The sequence below is a fragment of the Leuciscus leuciscus genome (genome assembly GCF_965113295.1).
Source record: "Leuciscus leuciscus genome assembly, chromosome: 21".
In the NCBI taxonomy this organism is placed as follows: domain Eukaryota; kingdom Metazoa; phylum Chordata; class Actinopteri; order Cypriniformes; family Leuciscidae; genus Leuciscus; species Leuciscus leuciscus.
The window spans coordinates 27,427,466-27,451,368 of NC_138745.1; the positions used below are offsets into that span (position 1 = coordinate 27,427,466).

The window sequence follows — 23,903 nt, forward strand, 5'->3', positions numbered from 1 at the left end:
AGAATTGCACTGACAGTACCAGTCAACCTACTACATGTTGAATCACTGTGGCTCTTGTGGTTTCAATAGCCAATCAAAACCAATCATGTCTTCTCAGCTACCTTTTATGCAGCACTAGTCTCAACAAAAACTGAATCATCAGAACACCCAAAACCATACGCTACAAACTAGGCACAAAAATGCAGTGCATACAATGACTAAGACCAGTTAAAATTGCTTTTATCCTGCCTGGGGTAGAAAAAAGAAACACACTGCCATCCAACTTTATGTAATCAGGCTACATTCATAAGCCTAAGCAGAGCCATTTATTAAAAACAAAAAGCCGGGCTCCATACTGCGATGGTGTTATTACATCTCTCAGTGGAAACAAAGCATTCACTGGAAACCTCTCTTAACTTGCTACAGTTAATCAAGCCTCACAAAAGCAACTCTACCATCAGATATGCGCTACACTTGACTCTTGACAGACTGATATGGCTTTTGTGTGTGCGGCTGGTGCAATTTAATATTTATGCCGGGCGCTGAACGCTGGTTGGGCTGCTTCTTTTTTAGTGTTTTTTATTTTTTTTATTTTTACTAGGGGCCTTCTTTTTACCCTAGAGCGATTACGTTGTTGATTTGACTATAAAAAGGCTTTAGCAACGGGAAGTCCTGGGCAAAAACGGTGGCGTTAGATCTTGCAGGTGCATTCAGATTTAATATGCTGCTCATGGCTCATACGGAATCAAATGGAAAATCTTTAATAACTTGTTTTACATGAAGAGAAGAAGTGCATGAGGGCATCATGCTTGCAATGGAACGGATTGTTGAGTTTTTGTTTAGAAGAAAAAAATCAGGATCTCGCACGAGAGGATCAAGAAAAAGCCAAAGCTATACCCTTCCAGATTCCAGGTACTGTATATTCCTAAACCGAAAAAAAGGGTGTTTTCAATCAAATTGGTGTTTGTTTATTTTTATAACTATTTATTATTTTATTGAGGCTTCTACTAAATGTATTATTGCATTGCTATATATTTTATCTTCCAAATTTAGTTATATTTTTAGAATAGATTGTTCTCAAACTAAGAATTAAATTGTGCACATAATATTGCCTATACCGCTTGATGTCTATAATATAATCCTTTTAAAATATTCCAACATTTTATTCTCACACATGTTTAATTCCCTGCTTTTTCTGACATCCAGCTAAAGCTGTAATTTTCTCAGCGTTGATTGTTATGGAAAAACCTGCGTTTTTCACTGCCGGTATGACACGCTGTGCGGTACGGGGGAGCTCAATTGTGATCATGAAAACATCACGCTATGACAGCTAATTATAGTGGAGTGACAGCAGAAATGAAATCTCTTTCGTTCCACAGGCCCCCGGAGAACGAGTCTAGTCATCTGAGCCAGTGCCAGGAGAGGAAAACCCATCTATTGCCACCCTCTCCGCTCCTGCCAGTTTCAGCCTCCCATCACTCCTCATCGCCCCTGCGGACCACCTCAACTCCCCTGCCCAAGCCCTCCAGAGACTCCTGTCATGGCGGCGTGAGCGTGAGGAAACGGCGGCGCCTGGCAGCCAGCCCCGGAGGACTGCACTGGGACGCATCAGGTATGCCAATCACAAACTGCATCCATTCATCATAGTTTCAGATACCACCTCTTCTCCAAAACTCTTTTGGCTCTCTATATGTATGATTGTGCTAGTGCTGTGGTTCGAAACTTCTTTGAGCGAGTCAAATATATATACGTGTAGTGTTTCAGTGTTTGAACTTCTATATTTGAGTTGGAACCACATTTGGAGGTCTTGAATGGATTGATTTCTAGTCTCGTTTTCTACGTTTCGCCAAGCATTGCTTGCGGTGCTGTTTGTTTTTATTTGCTTGATTGCCTGTTACATCCAATTTCATCAAGCAATTTGCACAGTTTGACACACATATTTGTGAAATTCGAGGGCAAAGGTTCTCTGCAAAATTAATGACTTGAGTAATCTAGCTAATTGCTTCTGCCGGGAATGATACTCTCACTGTGTTTTGTTGCAATTACCAATAGTAAATGATGATGCTGTGAAAACTAGGTAAATAAAATGCAAATTTATTCCCAACAAACAAAAAAAGATTCTAAGAACGTTTTGCTAACGTTCACATAGAGATATGAAAACTTTATTTCTGAATGTTCCCTGAACATCCAGTTTTTAAAAAATGTTTTATTAATGTTTTTTTTCATGGAACATTCCATTTTATAATTTTTTCAAACAGGGGAATGATACTTCCTCAACGTTTCATGAACACATTTTTTAATAACGTTATTAAATACCAGATAACTTTGAACAAACAATTTTATTAACAATTTAATTTAATTTTAAGGTGACGTAGTTACGTTGTACTTATATTGTACTTGCTCAAATAAGTATAAGTGATATTAATTGACTACATGCACTTACTATAGAGTTACGGCTAGTATTAGGGTTTAGTCTAGGGTTAGTTACTTGTAATTATGCATCATTTATTGAATTTATGCATTATTTATTGATAAATAATTCACGTTATTTATTGTAGTAACGTGTAACTACGTCTCCTTAAAATAAACTGTTTCCCATTTCTTCATAACTTTGAGAAAACCTTGCCAGAGCATTAGACTAAAACATTTCAGAAAAAACGTTCCATGAACGATGAATAACTTTTTTTTTGCTAATATTTTGAGAACATTATTAAAGACCAGATAACTTTGAATGAACATTGTATTTACGTTACTGGAAGAACGTTTGTTCATAACTTTGAGAGAACCTTGCCAAAGTCCTGAGAATGTTCCCTGTTAGCTGGGTTGCTGCAAAGCTTTAGACATGTTATGCTATTTTATATAAAAGCATAAATGGGACAATACTTACTACAAAACACATTTATATTGAAACAAAAAGAGATGAGACACAGCAATTAAGTTGCACGTTTGTAAATAATGAGGATATCCTACAGAACGCAGTGTTTTAATATTAGTGTTTTAACCAAGCTCATCTTGGAGTTCATGCTGTTATGCTGCCGATCGCCAGAGGTGACTCTGTCATTAGCGTTCTTGTTGTATGTGGAAATGACTCCTAATTGCAGGTTTATTTGTGGCACTGCCCTGCAGGCGATGTTCATTAATGCTATCGCAATAGTAGTGGTGAACCTTACGGATGGCATAATGAGCAATTTATTTTACAAGGACTCGTCAGGGAAACCAACATTTTCTGGTACCTAGAGATGAAGAAGTCCCTCTCCAACCCCACCTACCCTTCAAAAGAGTATTATCACTATCTTTAGGGGTGGCACAGAATGGCAGGAAACAGCTCTGCCTATCTCTGGAAGAGCGTATGACTGGTATGTAAACAGTGGAGGGTGCTCTTGGAAGATTGTTAAAGAGTTTGTTCGCCATGTTAATTCTGTCATCATTTACTCACCCTCATGTTGTTCCAATCCTGACTTTATTTCTGTATGTGTGGATATAGCACCATAAAAGTATCATAAAAGAAGTCCACACAACTCATGTGCTATATTCCAAGACTTCTGAAGAAAGTCTTCAAGGTTGGAATGAGATGAGGGTTAATAATGACAAAATTAAACTATCACTTTAAGAGTGTATGAGGCTGTGTTCAGAATGCTAGCATACTACTCTTACTATTGTTGCATTAAATAGTATGAATGTGCAGTATGTATACACATATACTAATGTTATGTATGTATGGAATACCCAGATAATCCCCCAAGAACACTGTGGGGAACACTGTATCCCACGATACAATGCACTCACTCTATTTCTAGTATGAAAAGTTGTATGTTACAGTCTGGGGGGTTTGGACTGTAACAATACGTTACATTTACAATAAATGTAATAAAATGGAAATTAAATGTATTTTATATCCATGGTGGATATATATGGATAAACATTTTAAATTAGAGTTTTTCTGAGGTGGTAAATGGAAACATGTTGTGCGTAGTGTGACAATATTATGGCAACAGCGTAGTGTATACTGTTTACAACATTTATCATTGCATACTGTGTACACTACTAAAAGTTTGGTATCAGTTAAGATCCGTTCAAACCAAGAACGATAACTATATTAGCGTCCACACCAGCAGATGATATCGCTCTGTTTATTCTAAGCGCGTGCTTGTCTGCCGCTATAGAAGCTTGAGCTCATTACAGCAGGATGGATTCTGATTGGCTGTCAGTGTTTTTATCGTTCATCAGCTGGATAAAATCATTCTGAAAGTGATTTCAACAATATTGTTTCTCTGTGCCGTTATCGTTATAGCTGTGGTGGGAACTATGTTATTATTTAATATTGAGAACGATTTTTAAAACTATATATCTTTATCATTATCTTTATAGTTATCGTCCTTGGAATGAACTGGCCCTAAGATTATTTTAGTGAAAGAAATTAATATTTTAATTTGGTAAGGATGCAGTAAATTGATCAAAAGTGACAGTAAAGACATTTATAGTGTTACAAAAGTTTTCTATTTCAAATAAATGCTGTTTTAATTTTTTTACTTTGTGTTCATCAATGAATCCTGAAAAAAAGATTAAATAGCGCAACTGTTTTCAACATTAATAACTTAAAAAATTGTTTCTTTAGCAGCAAATCAGCATATTAGAATGATTTCTGAAGGATCATGTGACACTGAAGACTGGAGAAATGATACTGAAAATTCAGCTTTGCATCGCAGGAATAAATTACATTTTAAAATCTATTAAAAAATAGGAAGTAGTTATTTTAAATTGTATTAATATTTCACAATATTACTATTTTTACTGTATTTTGAGCTTTGGTGAGCAATAGAGATTTCTTTCAAAAACATTAAGGTTAAGAAATCTTACTGAACCCAAACTTTTGAAGAGTAGTGTACTCTTTTACATACTATTCATTCTGAACATACAGTATATGTGATCAAATGTCAATTTAACGCAGTGTACTTTAGCACAGGAAACATGCTTTAAATGCTATATATGCTGAAAGTTTTTTTTAGTTGAATCTTTATCAGATTCAAAGATTTGCAAAACATCAGCCTAGCCATGCCATGATGGTAAACAACGATAGTGTTTTCCACACCTTTGTTTGGTTTGTTAAAGTCACTGTGTTTTCCATACCTAGATTCACCTTTGGGCTAAAAGTGAACGGAATGAAAAGGAAAGTGGTGTTGATGTGATCCCCCTCTAGGGATTCTGGAATTGTTTCCACAGAAGTGTTCAGTGCACATATTGATGTCAGCTGTGGCGTCAGAATCAATATTTTATCCAAAGAGCTCCAATGGGTGCTGGGTGTTATCTTCTGTTTAATGACACCATCCCGTGTAATAGAATGAGTGCTGTTGGAGGATTGTTTTCAGCCTCCGAGTTCTCTGTTTTTTACCTGGGGACGTGAGCCTTAATGTACTAAATGATACAATCAGGGTTAGATAACCCCTATGTACAGGGAACTGCTAAATGGCACAAGCCGGAAATTATAGGCTAAAAGGGTTGTCTGGGTAAAAGCAGTTAAAGGATTAGTTCACTTCAAAATGAAAATTCTGTCATGATTTACTCAACCTCGAGTTGTTCCAAACCTGTGTGAATTTCTTTCTTCTGTTCAACACAAAGGAAGATATTTTGAAGATTGTCGGTAACCAGACAGTTGATGGACCCCATTGACTTCCATAGTATTTTTTTTTCCTACCATGGAAGTCAATGGGGTCCATCAACTGTCTGGTTACCGACAATCTTCAAAATATCTTCCTTTGTGTTCAACAGAAGAAAGAAATTCACACAGGTTTGAAACAACTCGAGGTCGAGTAAATCATGACAGAATTCCTTTATTCCTATAACTATTCCTTTAAGGTCACTCATTTGTCTTTTTATTCATTGTTTTGTTGGCATTGCTTTTGTTTGAAAAATCTCTGATTATTTAATAAAAATGTAAATTTCTGTAAAATGTACATTTTGCTATTTAAATTAAATTTTTTGTTGGTGTAAAATAAATTACACAAAAACACTCTTTCTCTAAGTTAAATCAAATTATGTACACTACTGTTCAAAAGTTTTTTTATTTATTTATATTAATTGATATAAATGAATGCTTTTATTCAGGGATGCATTATTTTCTATTCATCAAAGTATCTTGAAAAATAAAGATCACGGTTTCCACAAAAACATTAATCAGACCTGTTTCCAGCATTGATAATAATAAGTAATGCTACTATTAGTCTGATTTCTGAAGGATCACGTGACACTAAAGTAATGATGCTGAAAATTCAGTCCCCAATCTTTTAATTTTTAATTAAAATCAAATTACATTAATAGTACATTTTTCACTTTAAATCAAATGACATATAATACAGATTTATATTATGTAATTTAAATTATTTCTTACGAATTAGTTATCTGTAATTTAATTTAATCTTGTGAAAAACTCATTAAAACAATTTATTCTTCTTACTAATAAATAAGTCGTTTATAATAATTGTAATGTACTCTTTGCATTTTTAATCTTTATCTTAATGTTGCTTTTAAATAGCCAGACATAATGAATTTAGTCTGTGATATAAATTTTTTGATTAATTGATGCACTTTGATAATATTTTTGTGAGCAGTGCATTTTCTAATTCATCCTCTACTCCAGTCGTCCAGTAGAGGTCACTATTGCATTTGAGCTTGTACACAGAAATGAACAGAAGAGAGGATTGAGGTGTAAAGGATTTACTTATTTCTGTTTCTCAACCCTATTGAATTTAATTCCGTAATTTCTGAACAGGACGTGCTGTAGGGCAGTAGAAGCTCGGCCATTCTGTTCCCAAGCCTTTGTTCCTTTTCCCTTAAAATGTCAGTTGTCATTCAAACTGTAGCTGGTGATTAACTACACAGCCATGTTTCAGCATTAAACGGGATTGGAGCCACTTTGTATTTAATGTATGATGATTTGCACTGGTGTTGCGGATGAACATCACCATTACAGAAGATCAGGCTGTTCACTTTGTTCCTGATGTGGTTATTTTTGCTAATGGTTTTATCTATCTATTCCACATATTTTAAAGCTGCAGTGTGTAATTCTTGAGCAATTAATATCACCATAAAAGAATGACAAAAATAATGACCATACACTCCCCCATCTGTCATTGGTCTGTCATACATATAATCCAGCCCCAAAACTCATGTTATTGGTTGAGCAAATGTTGTTGTGTCTTTGCAAATTACTTCTTTGCATAATTTTCATTTTAAATGTTAGTTCACCCAATAATGAAAATACTGTCCTCATTTACTCACCCTCATGTCGTTCCAAACCCTTAAGATTTTTGTTCATCTTAGAAACACAAATACATTTTTTAATGAAATCTGAGAGATTTCTGTCCCTCCATTGACAGCCTACGCAACTACCACTTTCAAGGCCCAGAAAGGTAGCAAAGGCATCATAAAAGTAATACGTGACCTCAATTTTATGAAGTGACACGAGGGCAAAAAACATAATTTACCACTTTATTTAAAAAATATTAATCTCCAACACGTGTTCACGCAACAACATCTGCTCTTGCGTCATCACAACATGCATGCGTCATGGTGCTCTCATGAACGTGTGTTGGAGATTAATATTTTGTAAATAAAGTGGTACATTTTGTTGTTTTTTTGCGCAAACAATGCACTTGCGTCGCGTCATATAATTGAGGTCACATGGATTTTTTTTAGGATGCCTTTACTACCTTTCTGGGCCTTAAAAGTGGTAATTGCGTAGACGGTCAATGGAGGGACAGAAAGCTCTCAGATTTCTCTCAGTATATATTTTTTAATTAAGATAAAAATTATTATTATATAATTTTTATGAAGTAAAATAAGAAAAGAAAAAAATTAATTGCAAATAAATGTTATTTATTTTTTCATGATTACTGCTTAACGTCCCACTGTAGTCAATAATTGTATCCCTTATAACTCATCTTTGATCACCAAAATGGCATATTTAAAAGTTTTTTTCCCGTGATTTTTTTTAATTCATGCCTTAAAATAGCTTGAATGTAACTCTACACCCTTGCTTCATTTAGTATACGCGGATTCATGAATATGCAAATGAGTCCCGCCTCCACTAACTCATACAATGGCATGTATCGTTCTCTACAACGCCGGACGCATAACGGTAAATAATATGATTTGCATTTGGCTTGACTACGTTATCAAACAGCTAATAAAGTGTTGCTAATGTTACACATACCTGTTCTTGTTCGCCGTCTCAGAATCAGTCAGCTGCCTTCTAAAAATCAGCATCCTTAGAAACGCTTTGAACATCATAGAAACTCAGTGAAGAAAGTCATATAGTTCATCATAACATAATATACACTTGATTTTCACCACAGGGGGTCTTTAATTCTGTACAGTAGCAATGTAATTAAATCTCCCTACTAGCCTGTACATTATCAGCAAATATGTTGCTAAGCTTTCCTTGAATAGTTAATATAGATGGGTCGTCCTCCTCTAATGACACCGGATGACATGCTGTGTGTCTTTTGGCAAGAAGTATGGCCTTCCCGATGAATGAACAGACCAGTGACCCTAGAGCCAGCACCTCTTTACCCTTTGCTTTTGAGGATGACGAAGATGGATCCCAAACCGTTGTCATGGAAACTGGGATCATTAGCACCAGCTGTGTTTGTTTTAAGGTCTTAAGATTCTTCTCACGTCTTTAATTTAGTTGGACTTGGTGTTAAATTACACTTATCGAATGCTTTACTCTCGACCTCGCTTGATAGACAGCCACAGGGCTTCATCAACACGCCGACGTCCTTGTGTCCATCCGTAGATGATTTTCAAACAAAAAGGGTAATTGGACAAAATGGATCACTCCTATAATTTGTGTTTTAATCACTTATTTGACTTTAAAGTGGGGTCATTTGTAAAACCATTTTTCTCAGGCTCATTCGATTTTTAGGTGCGCTCAGCCCTGGAATCTCACTCAAGCTGTAGGAGGGTTTATGGATAGTGTCACTGCAGGTGATGTGATATAACAGCTTCACACAACACAGAGATGCTCGGTTATAAATCAATGCTGACATCAGACTGTTGGGATTAAATCTCAAACCTCTTTACTGTGTTGGTGACTCATCAGTGTGACCTAGAAAGCTTAATATTGAGTAAACATATAAAGATTCAACTACTAACAGAGGTATGAATATCTGGGTGCAACAAACAGGATCAGTTGGCAATATAATATATTGTTTTAATAATGTAGTTTGCATGTCAGATATCAATATGGTGTGTGGAAATGCTGGGAACGCATTAAAGCAGATGGTATGAGTAGATGCAAGCTCATGATGTGAAAATAATGTCTAGCTGTGGTAGCCAGAACACCACATGGAATCTGTCATCAGGGACTAGTTGAAGGAACTTGATATGGTTCAGTTGGATACGTGACACACACACAGACACCCATCAGTTCAGGTTTCCTTTTGCTACAGTCACCATGCATCGTTTCCATAGCGATGAGCTAACAAAGTTAAAGTCTGTGTATTTGACAAGTGAGATAACATAAGAGTTTAAGCCTGTAGCGTGCAATCCACACTTGGACTGACACCTGGGTAACTCATGAGAATCCTCAAATGGCATTATATGCTGAGGTTTTCATTGGATTTTTGTTTTTGTGAATTTCTCAATGGAACACACAGAAAATTGGTCTGGGAATTGACTGTGATTATTTTCTGCTGTGGCTCATTCATCTTGGCTGTTCAGCATTAAAATACCATTATACTTGTTCTACCATGGTTTTCTGGAACATGGGAATACTAGGGTATTGTTTGAAGAACCTTGGAGTACCATGTTAATACAGCGGTACATGAATATGGTAATCATGTAATGCAATTATTGAATGTTTTATTTCCCTTCAAATATCGGCACGTCATAAAAAAACAACAAAAAAGCATGTATCTACACATAGATATGTTGACCAAATCTCACATTACAGTATGTTGAATTTAAAACCATTATGTGGAGAAAATGACAGGGAATGTTTAATGGACTCATTTGTCTTGCTAGCATTTTATGTATCTAAAGTACAAGTAATTACATGCAATTTCACAAACTTACAATGGCTGGCAGTGGAGGGGTGCAGATGAGTATACTGCCACTTTAAGACCTAATGCTTCAAATCCGATTTCTTTCTCAACTGTTTACGTTCACTTAAGACATCACCGACTGTGTTTACATGAATACTCGCCAACACAGGCATGTTGACATCACTGTATGTATTTGACCATTCAAATGCAATAAGCCGTGAAAGAGAACTGAATTCGGGATCGCACACTGTCTGAGAGGCGTCTTTCTGTGCGCGCGCTTTGGGTGCGTCTGAGTTCATTTCTGCAGCTTATTGCACTTAATAACTCTTTTTAACGTCAAGCAAGTCACACGTAAGTAACAGTCTTTCCTCTGCTATATGTGTTGACCTAAAACTTTGTTTTGAAGTAGCCTTAAATCGTTCAGATGTAGTAATCCATTGTAAATATGCAAATGTGCGATATTTCGATAATATTGATACTTTGTGCACCTTTAAGATTAATAATAATAATAGTAATAATAAAAAAGATTAAAATATACACATCAAATGACTTTGAAAAGTAGGAACAAATAAATGATGATGGCATGATAAAATGTTTTCAATCCTTTATATAACAAAAAATTATAATAATACATTTGTCAACCCCTGAGGCATAAAAGTGCCTGTCATTGAAATAACACTTGTATATCAAAGCGTTACTATCTGATACCATCAGTGTATTTTTTGTTGTTCAGTTTGGCTTGTGTATTTTCCTTTGGGAGTTACTTCTCCGTACCTCTTTATCTTGTCATTAAACAAGTGCTGCAGAAATAACTCACCACTGATATAATCTGTGTGCAGCGCATTCATGCAAATTGATGATTGTGTTCACAAATTAGCATATATCTGAGCTTGGTTATCAAAATGGTTAGGGTTTTGTCAGGACACATGCAAAACGTAGTGGATAAGCTAAAACAGCAAATTCATAAATGTTTATTTGACCTCTGCTTCAGAGGAGGTTCTCTTCACAACAGTCTCTGAGGCGAAGACGATAACAGCGATGTCTTCATGCAGTTTTAATTGTAAGTGGAGTAGGCAGAACCATGCAGTAGCTCAGCGGATAAAGAGCCAGAACTGCTGCCCACCAGCTGATGGTACAGAGAAACCAAACACCCCGCTTACAATCCTAGTGGCATACGGTGCACGTGTGTGTGTTTACATTATAAACCTCCAGTTTACAAGAGCAGCTCTTTTAGATCTTCAAGATGCTTTACATGCTTTATACTTTACAGTTTAATGTTACCTGAGGTGAATTTTCACCCATTTAACTGACATCTTTTATTCTTCTATGTGGTACAATAGTTGGTCTTTTTTATGCTTTGTTCATTACGGTGAAATTGTTATAAACATGACTCACCAGAGAAGCAGTGGGAAGTTTAATTAGAGCAGTTCAAATGAGAATTGAGAGGAAGTGAAAGGATGGGCTATTTAAAATATGCTATTGCAAAGTGGTTAGAATTGACTAGTCATAATATGTATTCCTTTTTTAAGTGATTTCTTATTCATACTGTACCAAATTTGTGCTTCCCTTGTTTTCTACACTACATTTTTTTGTTTAAATTACATTTCAAATTTTACATTTATGATTATGTATGTGAACTGCATTGAAATTTTCCATCCTTTTGGATTACAGAGTTTTAACATAAACTAATAAACGTATGCTATGCATATTTGTCATACATAATGTAAATGATGCAGGCAAGATTTCTGGACTTGAAAATCACAGCATAGTTTATTATTAGCTATTTGCATCTATTTGATTTTATTTAAAAAATTTAATAAAAAAAATTATTTATTAAAAATAGCTTAGAATCAGCATGTGTTCATTGCGAAAACAATAACATTTATTCAGTTAAAAAGTATAAACATATGGCTAGCTGTGAAACAAGCAATATTCAATTAGTTAAAATGTATTAGATTGAAAGAAATGGGATTTATTGATGATAAATATATAAACCTGGTTATTGTAAAACACATTCAGTTTATTCTAAGTAGTATTACAGAAATCCTGTTTCTTTCATGTTTCATCTACCGTATGTATGACTGACAAATGTGCATCGCATTAAATGTATTAGTTTGTTTATATGTGTAATCCAAACTAATTGAAATGTTATATGCAATCAAAATACATAAATCCTAAATTTAGGCCTAAATATTTTTTTTGGAGTGTATGAATCCTTTATTTAAAAAACAACAATCTCTTAAAGATGTGTGTTTTTGTGAGGAGAGGTTTTGGTCCTGTTCACATTCTCTAGTGTTTTCTTTCTCTCTGGGTGTCAGTTATCACCTGAGGTGTCTGTTTCTCTCTTTCAGGGTCAGTGTTGCGTGACCGTGACCGAGGGGAGACGTCGCCACTGTCGGAAGTGAAGCGCTTCCCTCGGAATTCAGAGAGCCGTGTCCCAGAGCTTTGGGGGGATAGAGTGGCTCTTAGGAAGACCATATCCGTCGATGACCGCCTTCTCCAGCAAACTCCTAGTGAACATCACAGACTCCTCAGTCGACTAGAGAGGGGCAAGAAGAAACTCAGGAACATCAATGTGAGTGGTGTGTCTCATATCGCTGTCAAAAAGAGGTTAGATACAGACTCTATAGGGAATTCCACATTGGTCAAAGTTACAAATGTGCCCTTCGTTGCTTGTTTATTGCAATGTCTTGTTTGTTTACTTGCGCATATTCTTGTGTTTAAGGACAGCTCTTAGTTTTGTCCACCTTTGTAGGTGGGTATTGATGTAGCACATACAGTGTTTTGACAGTTTCACAGCTGCTGTGTTATTTTTGTGAGGTTCTTCATAGACCTTCAGTTGTGTAACCGTTAAAAAATGAGGCATGCTTGCCCAGAATTCATCCTGGAGTTTGATCATGGCTTTCTATTCAGCGAACACTCATCTGTCATCCTACACCAGTGAGTCAGTGCTTTGAGGACGCATTGCCTTGTAACCTTACATTAGGGACTTTTGCAGAACATGAATTCGATCTGCATACATTTGCCTTTGTTAAAAAGCGGATTCTGTGCAGCTCTGTGAAAACTTTTATGTATACTATATAAATGCATATGTTAAGAGGGGGTAGATAAAGAAGCGTTCGTAATGTACGTGTGCTTTTATGTGCTGGCCTCAAATGATCATGGCCATGAATAACTATGAGATCTGTGCATTTCGAACTTCTCAGAATGAATGGTTTAAACTAAACCTTACCTTATTTAAACCTAATTAACATGTTGAAAATGCAGCATCAAGGATTTCAAGTTTGAGTCATTTACTGATAACGTACCATCTATAAAATGAAAAAAAAAAAGTCATTTTGATCAGGATGCATCTATTAAAAGTAGGATCCCTCAGGGGCTATGTGACATATTAAAATATAAAAACCACCAAGATATCACCAAACAGATAAATGTATCTAATATAATCTAATATAAAACGTAAAATGTGTCACGTGAAAAGGTGAATCATTTTTTTAACTTATTTTTCTAAACATTTTAATGTTTTTATTTAACTAAACTCTTTTTTTATCCAATTTTTATTTTTTATTTTTTTATTTTTTTATCATTATGTACCATATTTGTAATCCTTTAAATATAAAAATATTTATTTTTGAACTGGCTCATATACCCAAATTGTTTGAACAAACTGATTCACTAAAAATAATCTGACTAATCAACGCTGCTTTAGATGCCATAGAGTTCAACATCCCCCCCCTCCTCCTCCCTTTTTCAGCAGTGCTGGTTCCGGAAATATTTTTTCCATTCATTTTTCCCATAGGGATTATAAAAAAGTCTTCATTAAAGAGTTATAAGCCAAGAACCAAGCAAATCAGCTACAAGGTGAATCACAACACAAACTTTGATTTGAAGCTAAAAGTTTTTGAAAATCGGACATAAGACAAAGGTACTACAAGACTGTGTACTTTAGTGATGGAAAGAACTACAATCCCATGAAGCATTGAGAGCAGCGTAATCGAACTAAAAATGATGGAGAAATATAAAACTACTCATTTACAAATGTTGATTATATATATAAACAATTTACCTTAAGTTTACTGCAAAATATGCATATATACACAAAGATTTAAGGATTTTGAGAGTGTTTAGTTACATTATTCGCATTGCTTCATGGGAGTGGGCGGAGTTAAAGAGCAATTTTGATGCGTGTTGCTTTTTTCAACTATGATTGGTGTAATTTTCTGTACAGCATCATGGGTAATGTAGTTTTTCAGCTGTTAAACATAATTATTTTAAAAATAAGCTGAAATAATGCAGACTGATGGAATACCATACCTAAGTACCATGGATTAACAACCTCGTAGCAGCACACAGTAGGTCTGTCTTTAAAGGTTTATAAATTATCGTTCAAAGTCAATTTCTCTATGGAGAAAATGAATGGAGTTTTTACTTCCAGAACCCATCTGTTGCACTCTATACGGGGCGCTCTTGAGCATGAAATATTATTTAAACATATAACATTTTACATAGATAACATTTAAACCTACAAAAAAAAATATATATATATATATATATATATATATATTTCCCATTTTGGATTTTATAACTTGCAATTGTGAGTTTCTATCAATTCTGAGAAAAAAAAAGTTGTATCTCGAAATTCTGATTTTCTCTTCTCAGAATTGGGATATATAAACTTAGAATTGCGAGAAAAAAGTCAGAATTGTGAGAAACAAACGTAAAATTACCATTTTAATAATTTTTTCCATGGCTTCCATAGATTTCCACTGGAGAATTATCGTTTTCTGCCACCAGGTAGGCTCCGCCCACAAAACACGTCGTGACGGAATATAAAAACCAACGATGCAGCGCTTTGTCGCAAATCATCACTACTTTTTGTAAAAAGTAGCTGCTCTGCTCCTAATCTACTGCCGCGCTAGTTAATAAGGTTCGTTTGTAGCGACTTAGTTGGTCACTCCCCAACATTGTTCGGTCAAATATAAACACAAATTATCCAGAAATTAGTATGCTGATGTCAGGAAGGAAATGTCGGGGAAAATAGATGCAATTGAACAGTAACACTGTGTATAAATATTGTGAGGTATCAGATCCCTTTTCATGTAAACTGTGTTGAATATCAAAATGGTGTGTGGAAATGCTGTGAATGCATCAAAGCAGATGGTATGAGTAGATGCGAGCTCATAATGTGAAAATAATGTCTAGCTGTGGTAGCCAGAACACCACAGGAATCGGTTGTTAGGGAACAGTAAAGGAACTTGATATGGTTCAGTTGGATATGTGACACACACAGACACCCATCAGTTCAGGTTTCATTCTGTCACCAATGTTTCCATAGCAATGAATGAATGAAGTTGGATTCTTCTTGTTTCAAAGTCAGATTACGTAACGTTTTAAAAGTGTAGTAAGGCACAATTGTGTAGACACCTTGGCAACTTAGAGAATTTTTGATCTGCATAACATGCAGATATTTTCCTTGCTTTTTTGTGTCGTTCAGTGGAAAACAGACATCCAGTACTTGATCGTAATTGATTGTAATTGTTTTCTAGCGTGGTTAGTTTGGCTTGCATTTCTTTAACGAGTTCATTTAGATCTCAGGAGATGTAATTAAACAAATGTTGGCAAAATAATAATGGCCCACCACTGATATCATCTTGTGCGCACTGCAGTTTATATAATTGGTTTCAAGATGGCCTTTATATATTTAAGCTTGGTATTCACAATGGTCTTTGTGAGGGAACACATTAAAAATTAAAAGTATTTGGGAAAAAGTGCTAGAGACTTGTGTTTGATAAATAGTGTATTGTATATTGGTTGAATTTTACATAAATGTAATGTATTTCTCGGGAGATCAGGTCTGTAGACAATATTACAATATAAAATATGAAGAGTTTGGGGTTGTAATCCGGCCTAACATAAGATTTTGTTTTAATAAACCAAAAGTGAATCATACGTCAGTGGATTTATATCGGTTTTCAATATTTTGTCATTTCATTGGGATAGATATAGCCATGGAAAAGCAATAGAAAAGTACAGTGTGTGTGTCTGAGCGCTGTGTGTAGTAGGGAACATTGCCGCTGTTGCTGTTCGTCACTGATGACAACCACCGCAAGCCTCTCAAAAAAACATTCAGAATTTCAAATTCCAGCACCGGATCTTTTTTGTATATTTATGGTAGCAAATCTGTGTTGAGAAGATTCCAGAATTACTCATTAATGCAGTGACAAACAACAAACCGAAATGAGACAGTCTATGATACTGCTTCATTTTGATCAAAACGAGGCACTTTATCCCTGTGATTTCCCTGCTGGCCAGGTAGTAAAACCCAATTGACTTCCATAGTAGGAAAAAATGCTATGTCCATACATGTATATAATAACAGTCCATATACTTTGGTTTGGTTACAGACATTCTTCAAACTATCTTCTATCTTTCTATCTTATAGAAATTCATACAGGTTTAAAACAACCCGAGGGTGAGTAAATGATGACAGAATTTCCATTTTTAAGTGAACTATTTATTTAAAAGAACCATTTTTTTTCTTAGTGTGAAGAACATTTAAAAAAAAAAAAAAAATCTAAAGAATCTTTTTCCATGATTAAGAACCTATTGTGGAATGGAAAAGTTTGATGGATGTTAAAGGTTCTTCATGAAACTATAGATGCCAATTAAGCACCTTTATTTATTTTTAAGAGTGTACAATGGTCCCTTTTTGATTTTGAAAGACAAAAGTCCCTAGAATCCTTATGGCAAGAGTTATGTGAAGTCTTTTTTTTTTCTTTTTTTTTTAAATGTCTGCTTTTGTCTTTGTGGGTTTGGAACGACATAAGGCTGAGTAAATAATAACAGCATTTTCAGTTTTGTGTGCACTCTTCCCTCCACCCTGGCTAACAAAATAATAGGGCTCAAGGCCCATTGATAATCTGCATGTTATGAAGATTGAGTGGGAATTTACAGTCCAGCTGGAGATAATTTCCTACTAGTTTAGCATAAATTTGATTCTTCATACATTCCTAGCTCTCTTATAATTTCTTAGCAATTGTTCCACGAAATTGCTCTGTGACCAAAAATATGATAGTTATGCTTTTTCTGATTTCAAACCATGGGCAGAATTTTTATATCACCCAGGTGTTTTTTTTACCTCGCATGGCATGATAAAGCAGTGCATTTTAATTCTTGGGCCATTTCCAAAGAGAAGGATTTCTGAAAAGTGATGTATATGTAAAAAAAAAAAAAAAAAAAAAAAATGTGTGTCCAGTCCACAACCTAAGTTCCGTTTTTTCATTCCCAGAATGCTTCTGGATGAGTTGTCAAACTTTATAGTCCTATGGCAGTAGAAAACACAGTTACACAGATATTCCAGAATTTTTCCCTGCTCACAGCTCAGGCATGACTGCATGGAAAATGTCAGTGGAGAGCTCCTTTGTTATGGTGAATAGTAAAGCCTTTAAAATCGAAATGTACCTGAAAGCGAGTCTGGAAGGCCGTCTGCAGCACTTTTTTGTGCAATTATGTTGCCAGGTTATGTCAATCACTAGGCTAGAAGATTTGTTTCGATGCCTGTGGCTGTATTATTGTCCAAGGCTTGATATTCTGACGTAAGAAAGTATGAATCAACAGATAGATGATGATCTGTACTGAATCCATAAGGAAAAACAACTATACAATTCAGTTATTGAGAATATTAGATATCTATCTATCTATCTATCTATCTATCTATCTATCTATCTATCTATCTATCTATCGTCTGTCGTAATTAATTAATTTATAAACTACTTCAAAACTCAACGTCGCTGTCATAAATGTGCTTATTTTCTTATTGACCTAGTAATAATACAGAATCATAAATATTTCAAATCATTTTCTTCATGAGCGTTTCTTTGTTTTAAATTCTTAACCCCCCACCCCACCCCTCAAGAAATCTGTTTAGCAGGTTTAAATAATATTTTGATCTTAGATTTCCAATGCACTCTCTGACTCTTTTGAACCCTGCTGCGTATTGCAGAGAAAAATCGGACTAAAGATACGTTGGATGCTACAGACCGATGCAGCAATTTATTGCCCTTGGTTAAACATGTTACCATGGTGCTTGGTTAGTGCTGGTCTGAGGTTAAAGTCTTTTAGCTCAAGGTGCTCAGAGCGTACAATGTAATGTGATAGAAGGTCCAGAAGCTTATAAAAGCAATCATTCCAACAACTGGCTGCCAGGAATGGTTCCTTCAGAGATAAATCTCATGTGTTAACGCTTTTGGCATCACTGGGTAATCTATTCAAAATCTTTAGACAAAAGAACATCATTGATAAATGGACCTCCTAGTTACTGAACAACCACTTGAACCTTCAGTCATGCATATTGCATCTCAACAAACATCTACACTTGATTGGATGGATTTCAATCCGTGCTGATTGATAAAAGCATAGCCTGTCCTGGGAAACGTTCATCGCCTTAGAACATGATTTCACAGATGGTATGGAGCATCTCCTGCAGAGTTTTTTTTTTTTTTACATATTCACCCTCTTCAAGGTTAATGTATTGTACGCTATAACTCACCACCTTCCAACCCTTCATTCTAGTGCCTCTAGTTAAGGTCTACATTCCTGCTAGGACTTTTCTGGGATGTTTACCTCCAGACTTCTCTCAGACGTTCTGTCCTCTCTCCCCTCCACTCCCCTCCTCCTGGTTGTGGCGGTCTCTGGCAGCGCATGCCGGATTCCTGCATGTCTATCACTCTAATCAGGCGGCCAGACTCATTACAGAGTCCACTTAGTCAAGCACCGCCAAAAAGAGAACTTTCCTGCTGTCTAACGGGGAGGGCTATTTTCTTTTCATTTGGATGGGGTGCAGTGGTCTACTTCCACAGACTTGCTTTCTACAGGTTTTAAGAGTGCCTTATATGAAAGTTTACTTCATTAAGAGACCATAAGGGGGCAAGCTTGCCCTCTCTCTCTCTGGCATGCCGGAGCCGCTGTCTAGCCCAAGGTGATGAGCGTGGGCAGAAGACGTTGCAGAACAATTTCAAAGCAGCGTTGTACCCAACCGTCATAATAATGTGCAGCAGCCTAGTTTGAATCTCTGATTTCGGATGTTTATGAACATCTTGTTTGTGTGGGTTGAATCAATTTAGAATCACATTAAGATGGAAAAGAAAATGCCAGTTATGGAGAGGAGAAACAGAAGCTGTGCATTTGATGGCCAGAATTTCATTGTTTTTCCATAAATTATTTATATAGTCCATCAGTGTTTGAACTATATAGTAAAAGGCACTGTGGGGTCCAAAATTATCTGTGAACAGGCTTTTGTTATGCATAATTTTCTAGTTTAATACTTAATTTATTACAATTTATATTGTACTGATACATTTTATGCACTCGAAAATACACTTGAGCTGCATGAACTCTACAAGTCACATCATTAGTGGTCTAGAAAGAGTGCAGAATCTTTATTTATTTATTTTACTTTTTGTCATTGATTATTAAAATGAGAACTTTTATTTGTTGATTTACATGACAAAAAGAAAAGAAATTCAATGTGATCTCAGAATTTTGGACCCTACTGAAAAACGATGGTAAAAATTACTTTTATTTTGGGGGTTACATTAAAGGTACGTTGATGTAAAATAATACAAGCTCTTTTCAGATTTCATGCTTGCATTTGGATGCTTGATACAACTTTTTTTATATTAAAATGTATATGAATGTATTCAATTTCACCATTCACATTTTGCCTTCACACCACTTTATTTTAAATAAATCTGCGTTTTGACACATGAATTAAAAGTACAAACATTCCATGCAGTTTCTCAATTAATATAAGCTCAAAAAAACTGCATGTAATTATTAAATCATTCTTTGTAGAACAGTTTTAGAATTTAGCATGTGACACTGCAGGATATGGCAACTATCCATTTGCATATGGAACATAAAGTACATTAAGTTAATTGATTAATTAATATGTTGGCCATTAAGTGGTTACCAATCATTTTCTAGCATTTATCATCACTTTAAAGGTGATTTCACACTTGCATAACAGCTTGTTGCAAAGCAATCTTCAGTTATTGAAGCTTCAACCTGATAACACAAGAATTGCCAGTAATCGTCACAAAGGGAACGCACATGTTTTTCACACCAGGCTGGTGTGTTCCCGCACCACAGCACCCTAATGAATAATGAAACGGCACAATTTGCTAATGTGTTGCTGAACGCCTGCACCATATGAAAGCCGGTTGACACCTAGACATATAAAATGGCTGCGCAGGCCATGAATTTCTGCAGTCACTTAATATTGCTGCCACAAGGGCTGCGAGCTGCCAGGACTGGGCTGCCAGGGGCATCACCACAGCCCCCTCTTCCTCCCAGACCAGAAGCGAGATCTGGGCTATGAATGCTAGCATTGCTCCCCTAATTGGGCCTGGGAGAGGTTTAACAACCATGCTACAGTTTACTCTACTGACAAATAGAAAAATAAAGGCCTTGTTCAAATTAGCACCGTGAAGTGAGAAGTTCTAGAAGCCCTTGACTGTCTTGGCTGTCAGCTCCGTGCTTGCCTAACCTAATCTACAGAAAGAGGTTATTTGAGTTCAGTTTAAGCTATTCGCTTCATTCATTACGTCCAGAGGTGAAAACAGACTTCGGCTTCAGCCGAGTACGATCCTTTAAGCTCGCATGAGCAGGGTCAAGAAGCAGAAGACTCCAGGCGTCCAGATAAACCAGGTGTCCATAATGATGCTCTGGCTGCAAAGCAATTAGCATTTAAATGCCCTCCCATTCACTATGCATCTTGACTGAGCCGTATATAAATTAGTCAAAGTGAATTATTGATTACTGTAATTTGAGGTCACACACCTTCAGCTTCCTCATGGGCTGCAATTATAGCCACGCTCACGCTAACTAATTTGTCCAATTAGCATGCTAATTGTACTTGTATCGTTGCACCATGCAGGTTCCTTGATCTGTACTGAGTTATTTTTTCTAAACATGTCACGAAAAACATATTTATTCATGCAGATGCTTTTACCCAAATCGACTTGCAAATGAGGAATAGAGTACAACACGAGTGATTCATCCTAAACAATCCGACAGCATTGCATTTCCTGTTGGCTAGTTCATGATTTGTTTGGGGACAAATAGCTTTGACAGTACAGTGACATTTCTAATAGTTTACTTTACAGTAACAAGGTTCTTTTTCTTACAAATAGTGATAGTTGTTTGTCACACTGTGAACTGATGTAGTAATCAAATGTGCAATTCTCAATGTTTCTCGCTCATATAATGGAAAGTATGATTTATTTTAATGAATCAGAGCTTTAGAACGGTTCAAGTAATTGTATGGATCATTATAAGTGAGTGGTCTCTTTTTAAAATATTTAGTAAAAGGCATTATTCCAGTCTTCTATGACATATGATCCTTCAAAAATCTTTCTAATATGCTGATTTGGTGAAAAATGTCTTATTATCAATGTTGAAAACAGTTGTGCTGCTTAATATTTTGTGAAAACAAGCATTCTTCAGGATTCTTTGGTGAACAGAATGCATTTATTTGAAATAGAAATCTTTTGTAACATTCTAAATGTCTTCACTTTTGATCAATTTGATATTTTCTGTATAGAAACAAAATAATATAATCTTACTGACCCTAAACCTTTGAACAGTAGTAAATATCTATATAATATAAATTATGTTTATATTTAAAACATGTATTTACACAAATTATTTCAAAAGAGTAGCTTTTACTGTAGCTTAAGTATCTTGTAGCTGGAGAAGCAACAGTTTCCATCACATTTTGTTCTCAATGCTCATGTAAAAAACAACTACGATGCACCAGTGGAGAGATTTACTGTGCTTGTTTGATATTGTGAAAAGGAGAATTTCTGTGCTTTTTATTTGACATGTTTATGAAGGGAATTGGTCAAAGCCATCTATCTCGGAGTCTTCACTTGTAAGCTCACAAGACCAGATGTGTGTCCATCCAAGCAGATATTTCGGGCTGGTGAATGCTTCCGTTTCCTGTCTGTCAGTGTGTGAGATTCTAATGTGAGAGTGTTTGCTCCCAGCATTTATCTGTCCACCGTATGCACAGCTGCGACCCGTTTTTCTGCTGTGTGCCAGGATAGTGGAGGTGTCAGTTTTAGTACGAGCTTTTAGACTCCTGGTTTATAGCTGATGCCTCCTGAATAAATGTGTAGAGGTGTAATTTGTACTTTTACACATTATATGAATGAATGAACTCTGTTTTGTGCTGATTTGATGCTGTTAGTGATTTGAAGTTTCGTTCAATCTTCAGACTTGACACTTGTTTGTTGACACTTGCATTGAGTTTACAGTTTGAATGTCTTGCTTTCTTTAGAGGTGAATTATCCATTGTCGATTTCACTATAAAGGTCACATAATGATATAAAAAAAAACACATTTATCATTGAATAATGCACATAATCAGTACCAGCCTCGACGTCGCAGAAATAGAAACCGTTTCTAAAATACTGTCCCTGTCTATCATCGCGTTTCACAGAGACAAAAACTCTGATTAACATTGAAAAGATACCTTTTATCACGTGATTATGAGGCGTTTGCATCTAGTTAGGATACTGTGTAAGATGAACAAGCTTTTAGTAGAGCAGTGCACCTTCAATGTCTGTTCTGCATCAGACAGAAAGACAGCAGCAGTGTATTGTCTTGGTCTCTGTTCGTGTTTTAAAGCAATTAAAGCCTTTCCAGGCTCATTTTACTCCCACAGATTGACAGTTGTCGCCCCTGAACTGTTGTATTAGCCCAGAAGGTCCGCTGACATTAAAAAAACAGGCGCAGACAGGAGCAGCCCTGTGTCGCGTTCCCGTTAGAGCTTCCTGAGTGTGACATTTCACCAAAATCAACAAGCTGTCGATAGCAATTCTCTCGATTGGAAATCTCAAAGCCGCTAAGCTCAAAGCGCCGGTCCGCTGGCATTTGCTGCTCTCGGACATTTTGCCATGTTCACATTTTCACACGGTTCAAAATTGCTCTGTCATTTTTGCTGGATTTTGTTTGATCTGGTTGTTCAAGTCAAAAACATGGCCTTGCTGAGTATGACTAAAGGTCCTTTATGGCAAGTCCATGGAAATATACGAGAAGAGAGGGAATATGAGATGAGAGGGGAAAAAAAAATATTTCAATGCATTTGCATTCTTGCGCAAAAGTTTTGTGTTCCCCCAAAAAACCTTGGAGGTGAGGGGGGGATTTGCATTCACTCGCAAATCCTTTGTGTTCCCTCGTAAAAACTTTTGGGTCACACTTCAGATTAGTGTCTCACTATTAACTACGTCTTTTGACTCAAAAAACTCTTAATTACTGCTTATCAATAGTTAATAAGGTAGTTGTTAAGTTTAAGTATTGGGAAGGATTAAGGGATGTAGAAAAATGGTCATGCAGAATAAGGCATTAATATGTGCTTTACAAGTACTAATAAACCGCCAATATCCCAGTAATATACATGCTAATAAACAACTAGTAAATAGTGAGAATTGGACCCTAAACTAAAGTGTTACCAACTTTTGCATTCCCCCAAGAACGCTTCAAATTCCCAAAATTTGTGAGGGAACACAAAGTTTCTCTGGGGAACGCAAAACATTTGCAAGACAATACAAAAGCATTGCATAATTTTTCTAATTTTTTTCATCATCATGTCCTTTTAGGGGCTCCATACAAGTGAGCTCACTCAAAGTAATTGATTTTATTTCATGTAATAGCAACTTTGTTTTACAAATTAATATATTGCACTTCTGTAATAATTGTGAATTTAGATCTCACATTTGCAATTTTATATTGAACAGTTGTAATTGAGTATTTCTCGCAATTGTGATAAAGTTCTGTACTTCATATGTCACAATTTGACTTTAGGTCTGTGTTATGTCA

The 23,903-nt window shown here is 35.8% G+C and overlaps 1 protein-coding gene across 4 annotated transcripts in view; it reads left to right on the forward strand.

Moving 5' to 3' along the window:
• The window catches only part of ankfn1a (ankyrin repeat and fibronectin type III domain containing 1a), a 78,455-nt gene that overhangs the window by 3,327 nt on the left and 51,225 nt on the right, over window positions 1-23,903 (forward strand). For all 4 annotated transcript variants that reach the window (XM_082152970.1, XM_082152967.1, XM_082152968.1 and 1 more), the window contains 2 exons: window positions 1,359-1,591; window positions 12,374-12,597. In XM_082152970.1, the coding sequence (XP_082009096.1) occupies window positions 1,359-1,591; window positions 12,374-12,597 (457 nt within the window). The remainder of the gene's footprint in view (window positions 1-1,358; window positions 1,592-12,373; window positions 12,598-23,903) is intronic.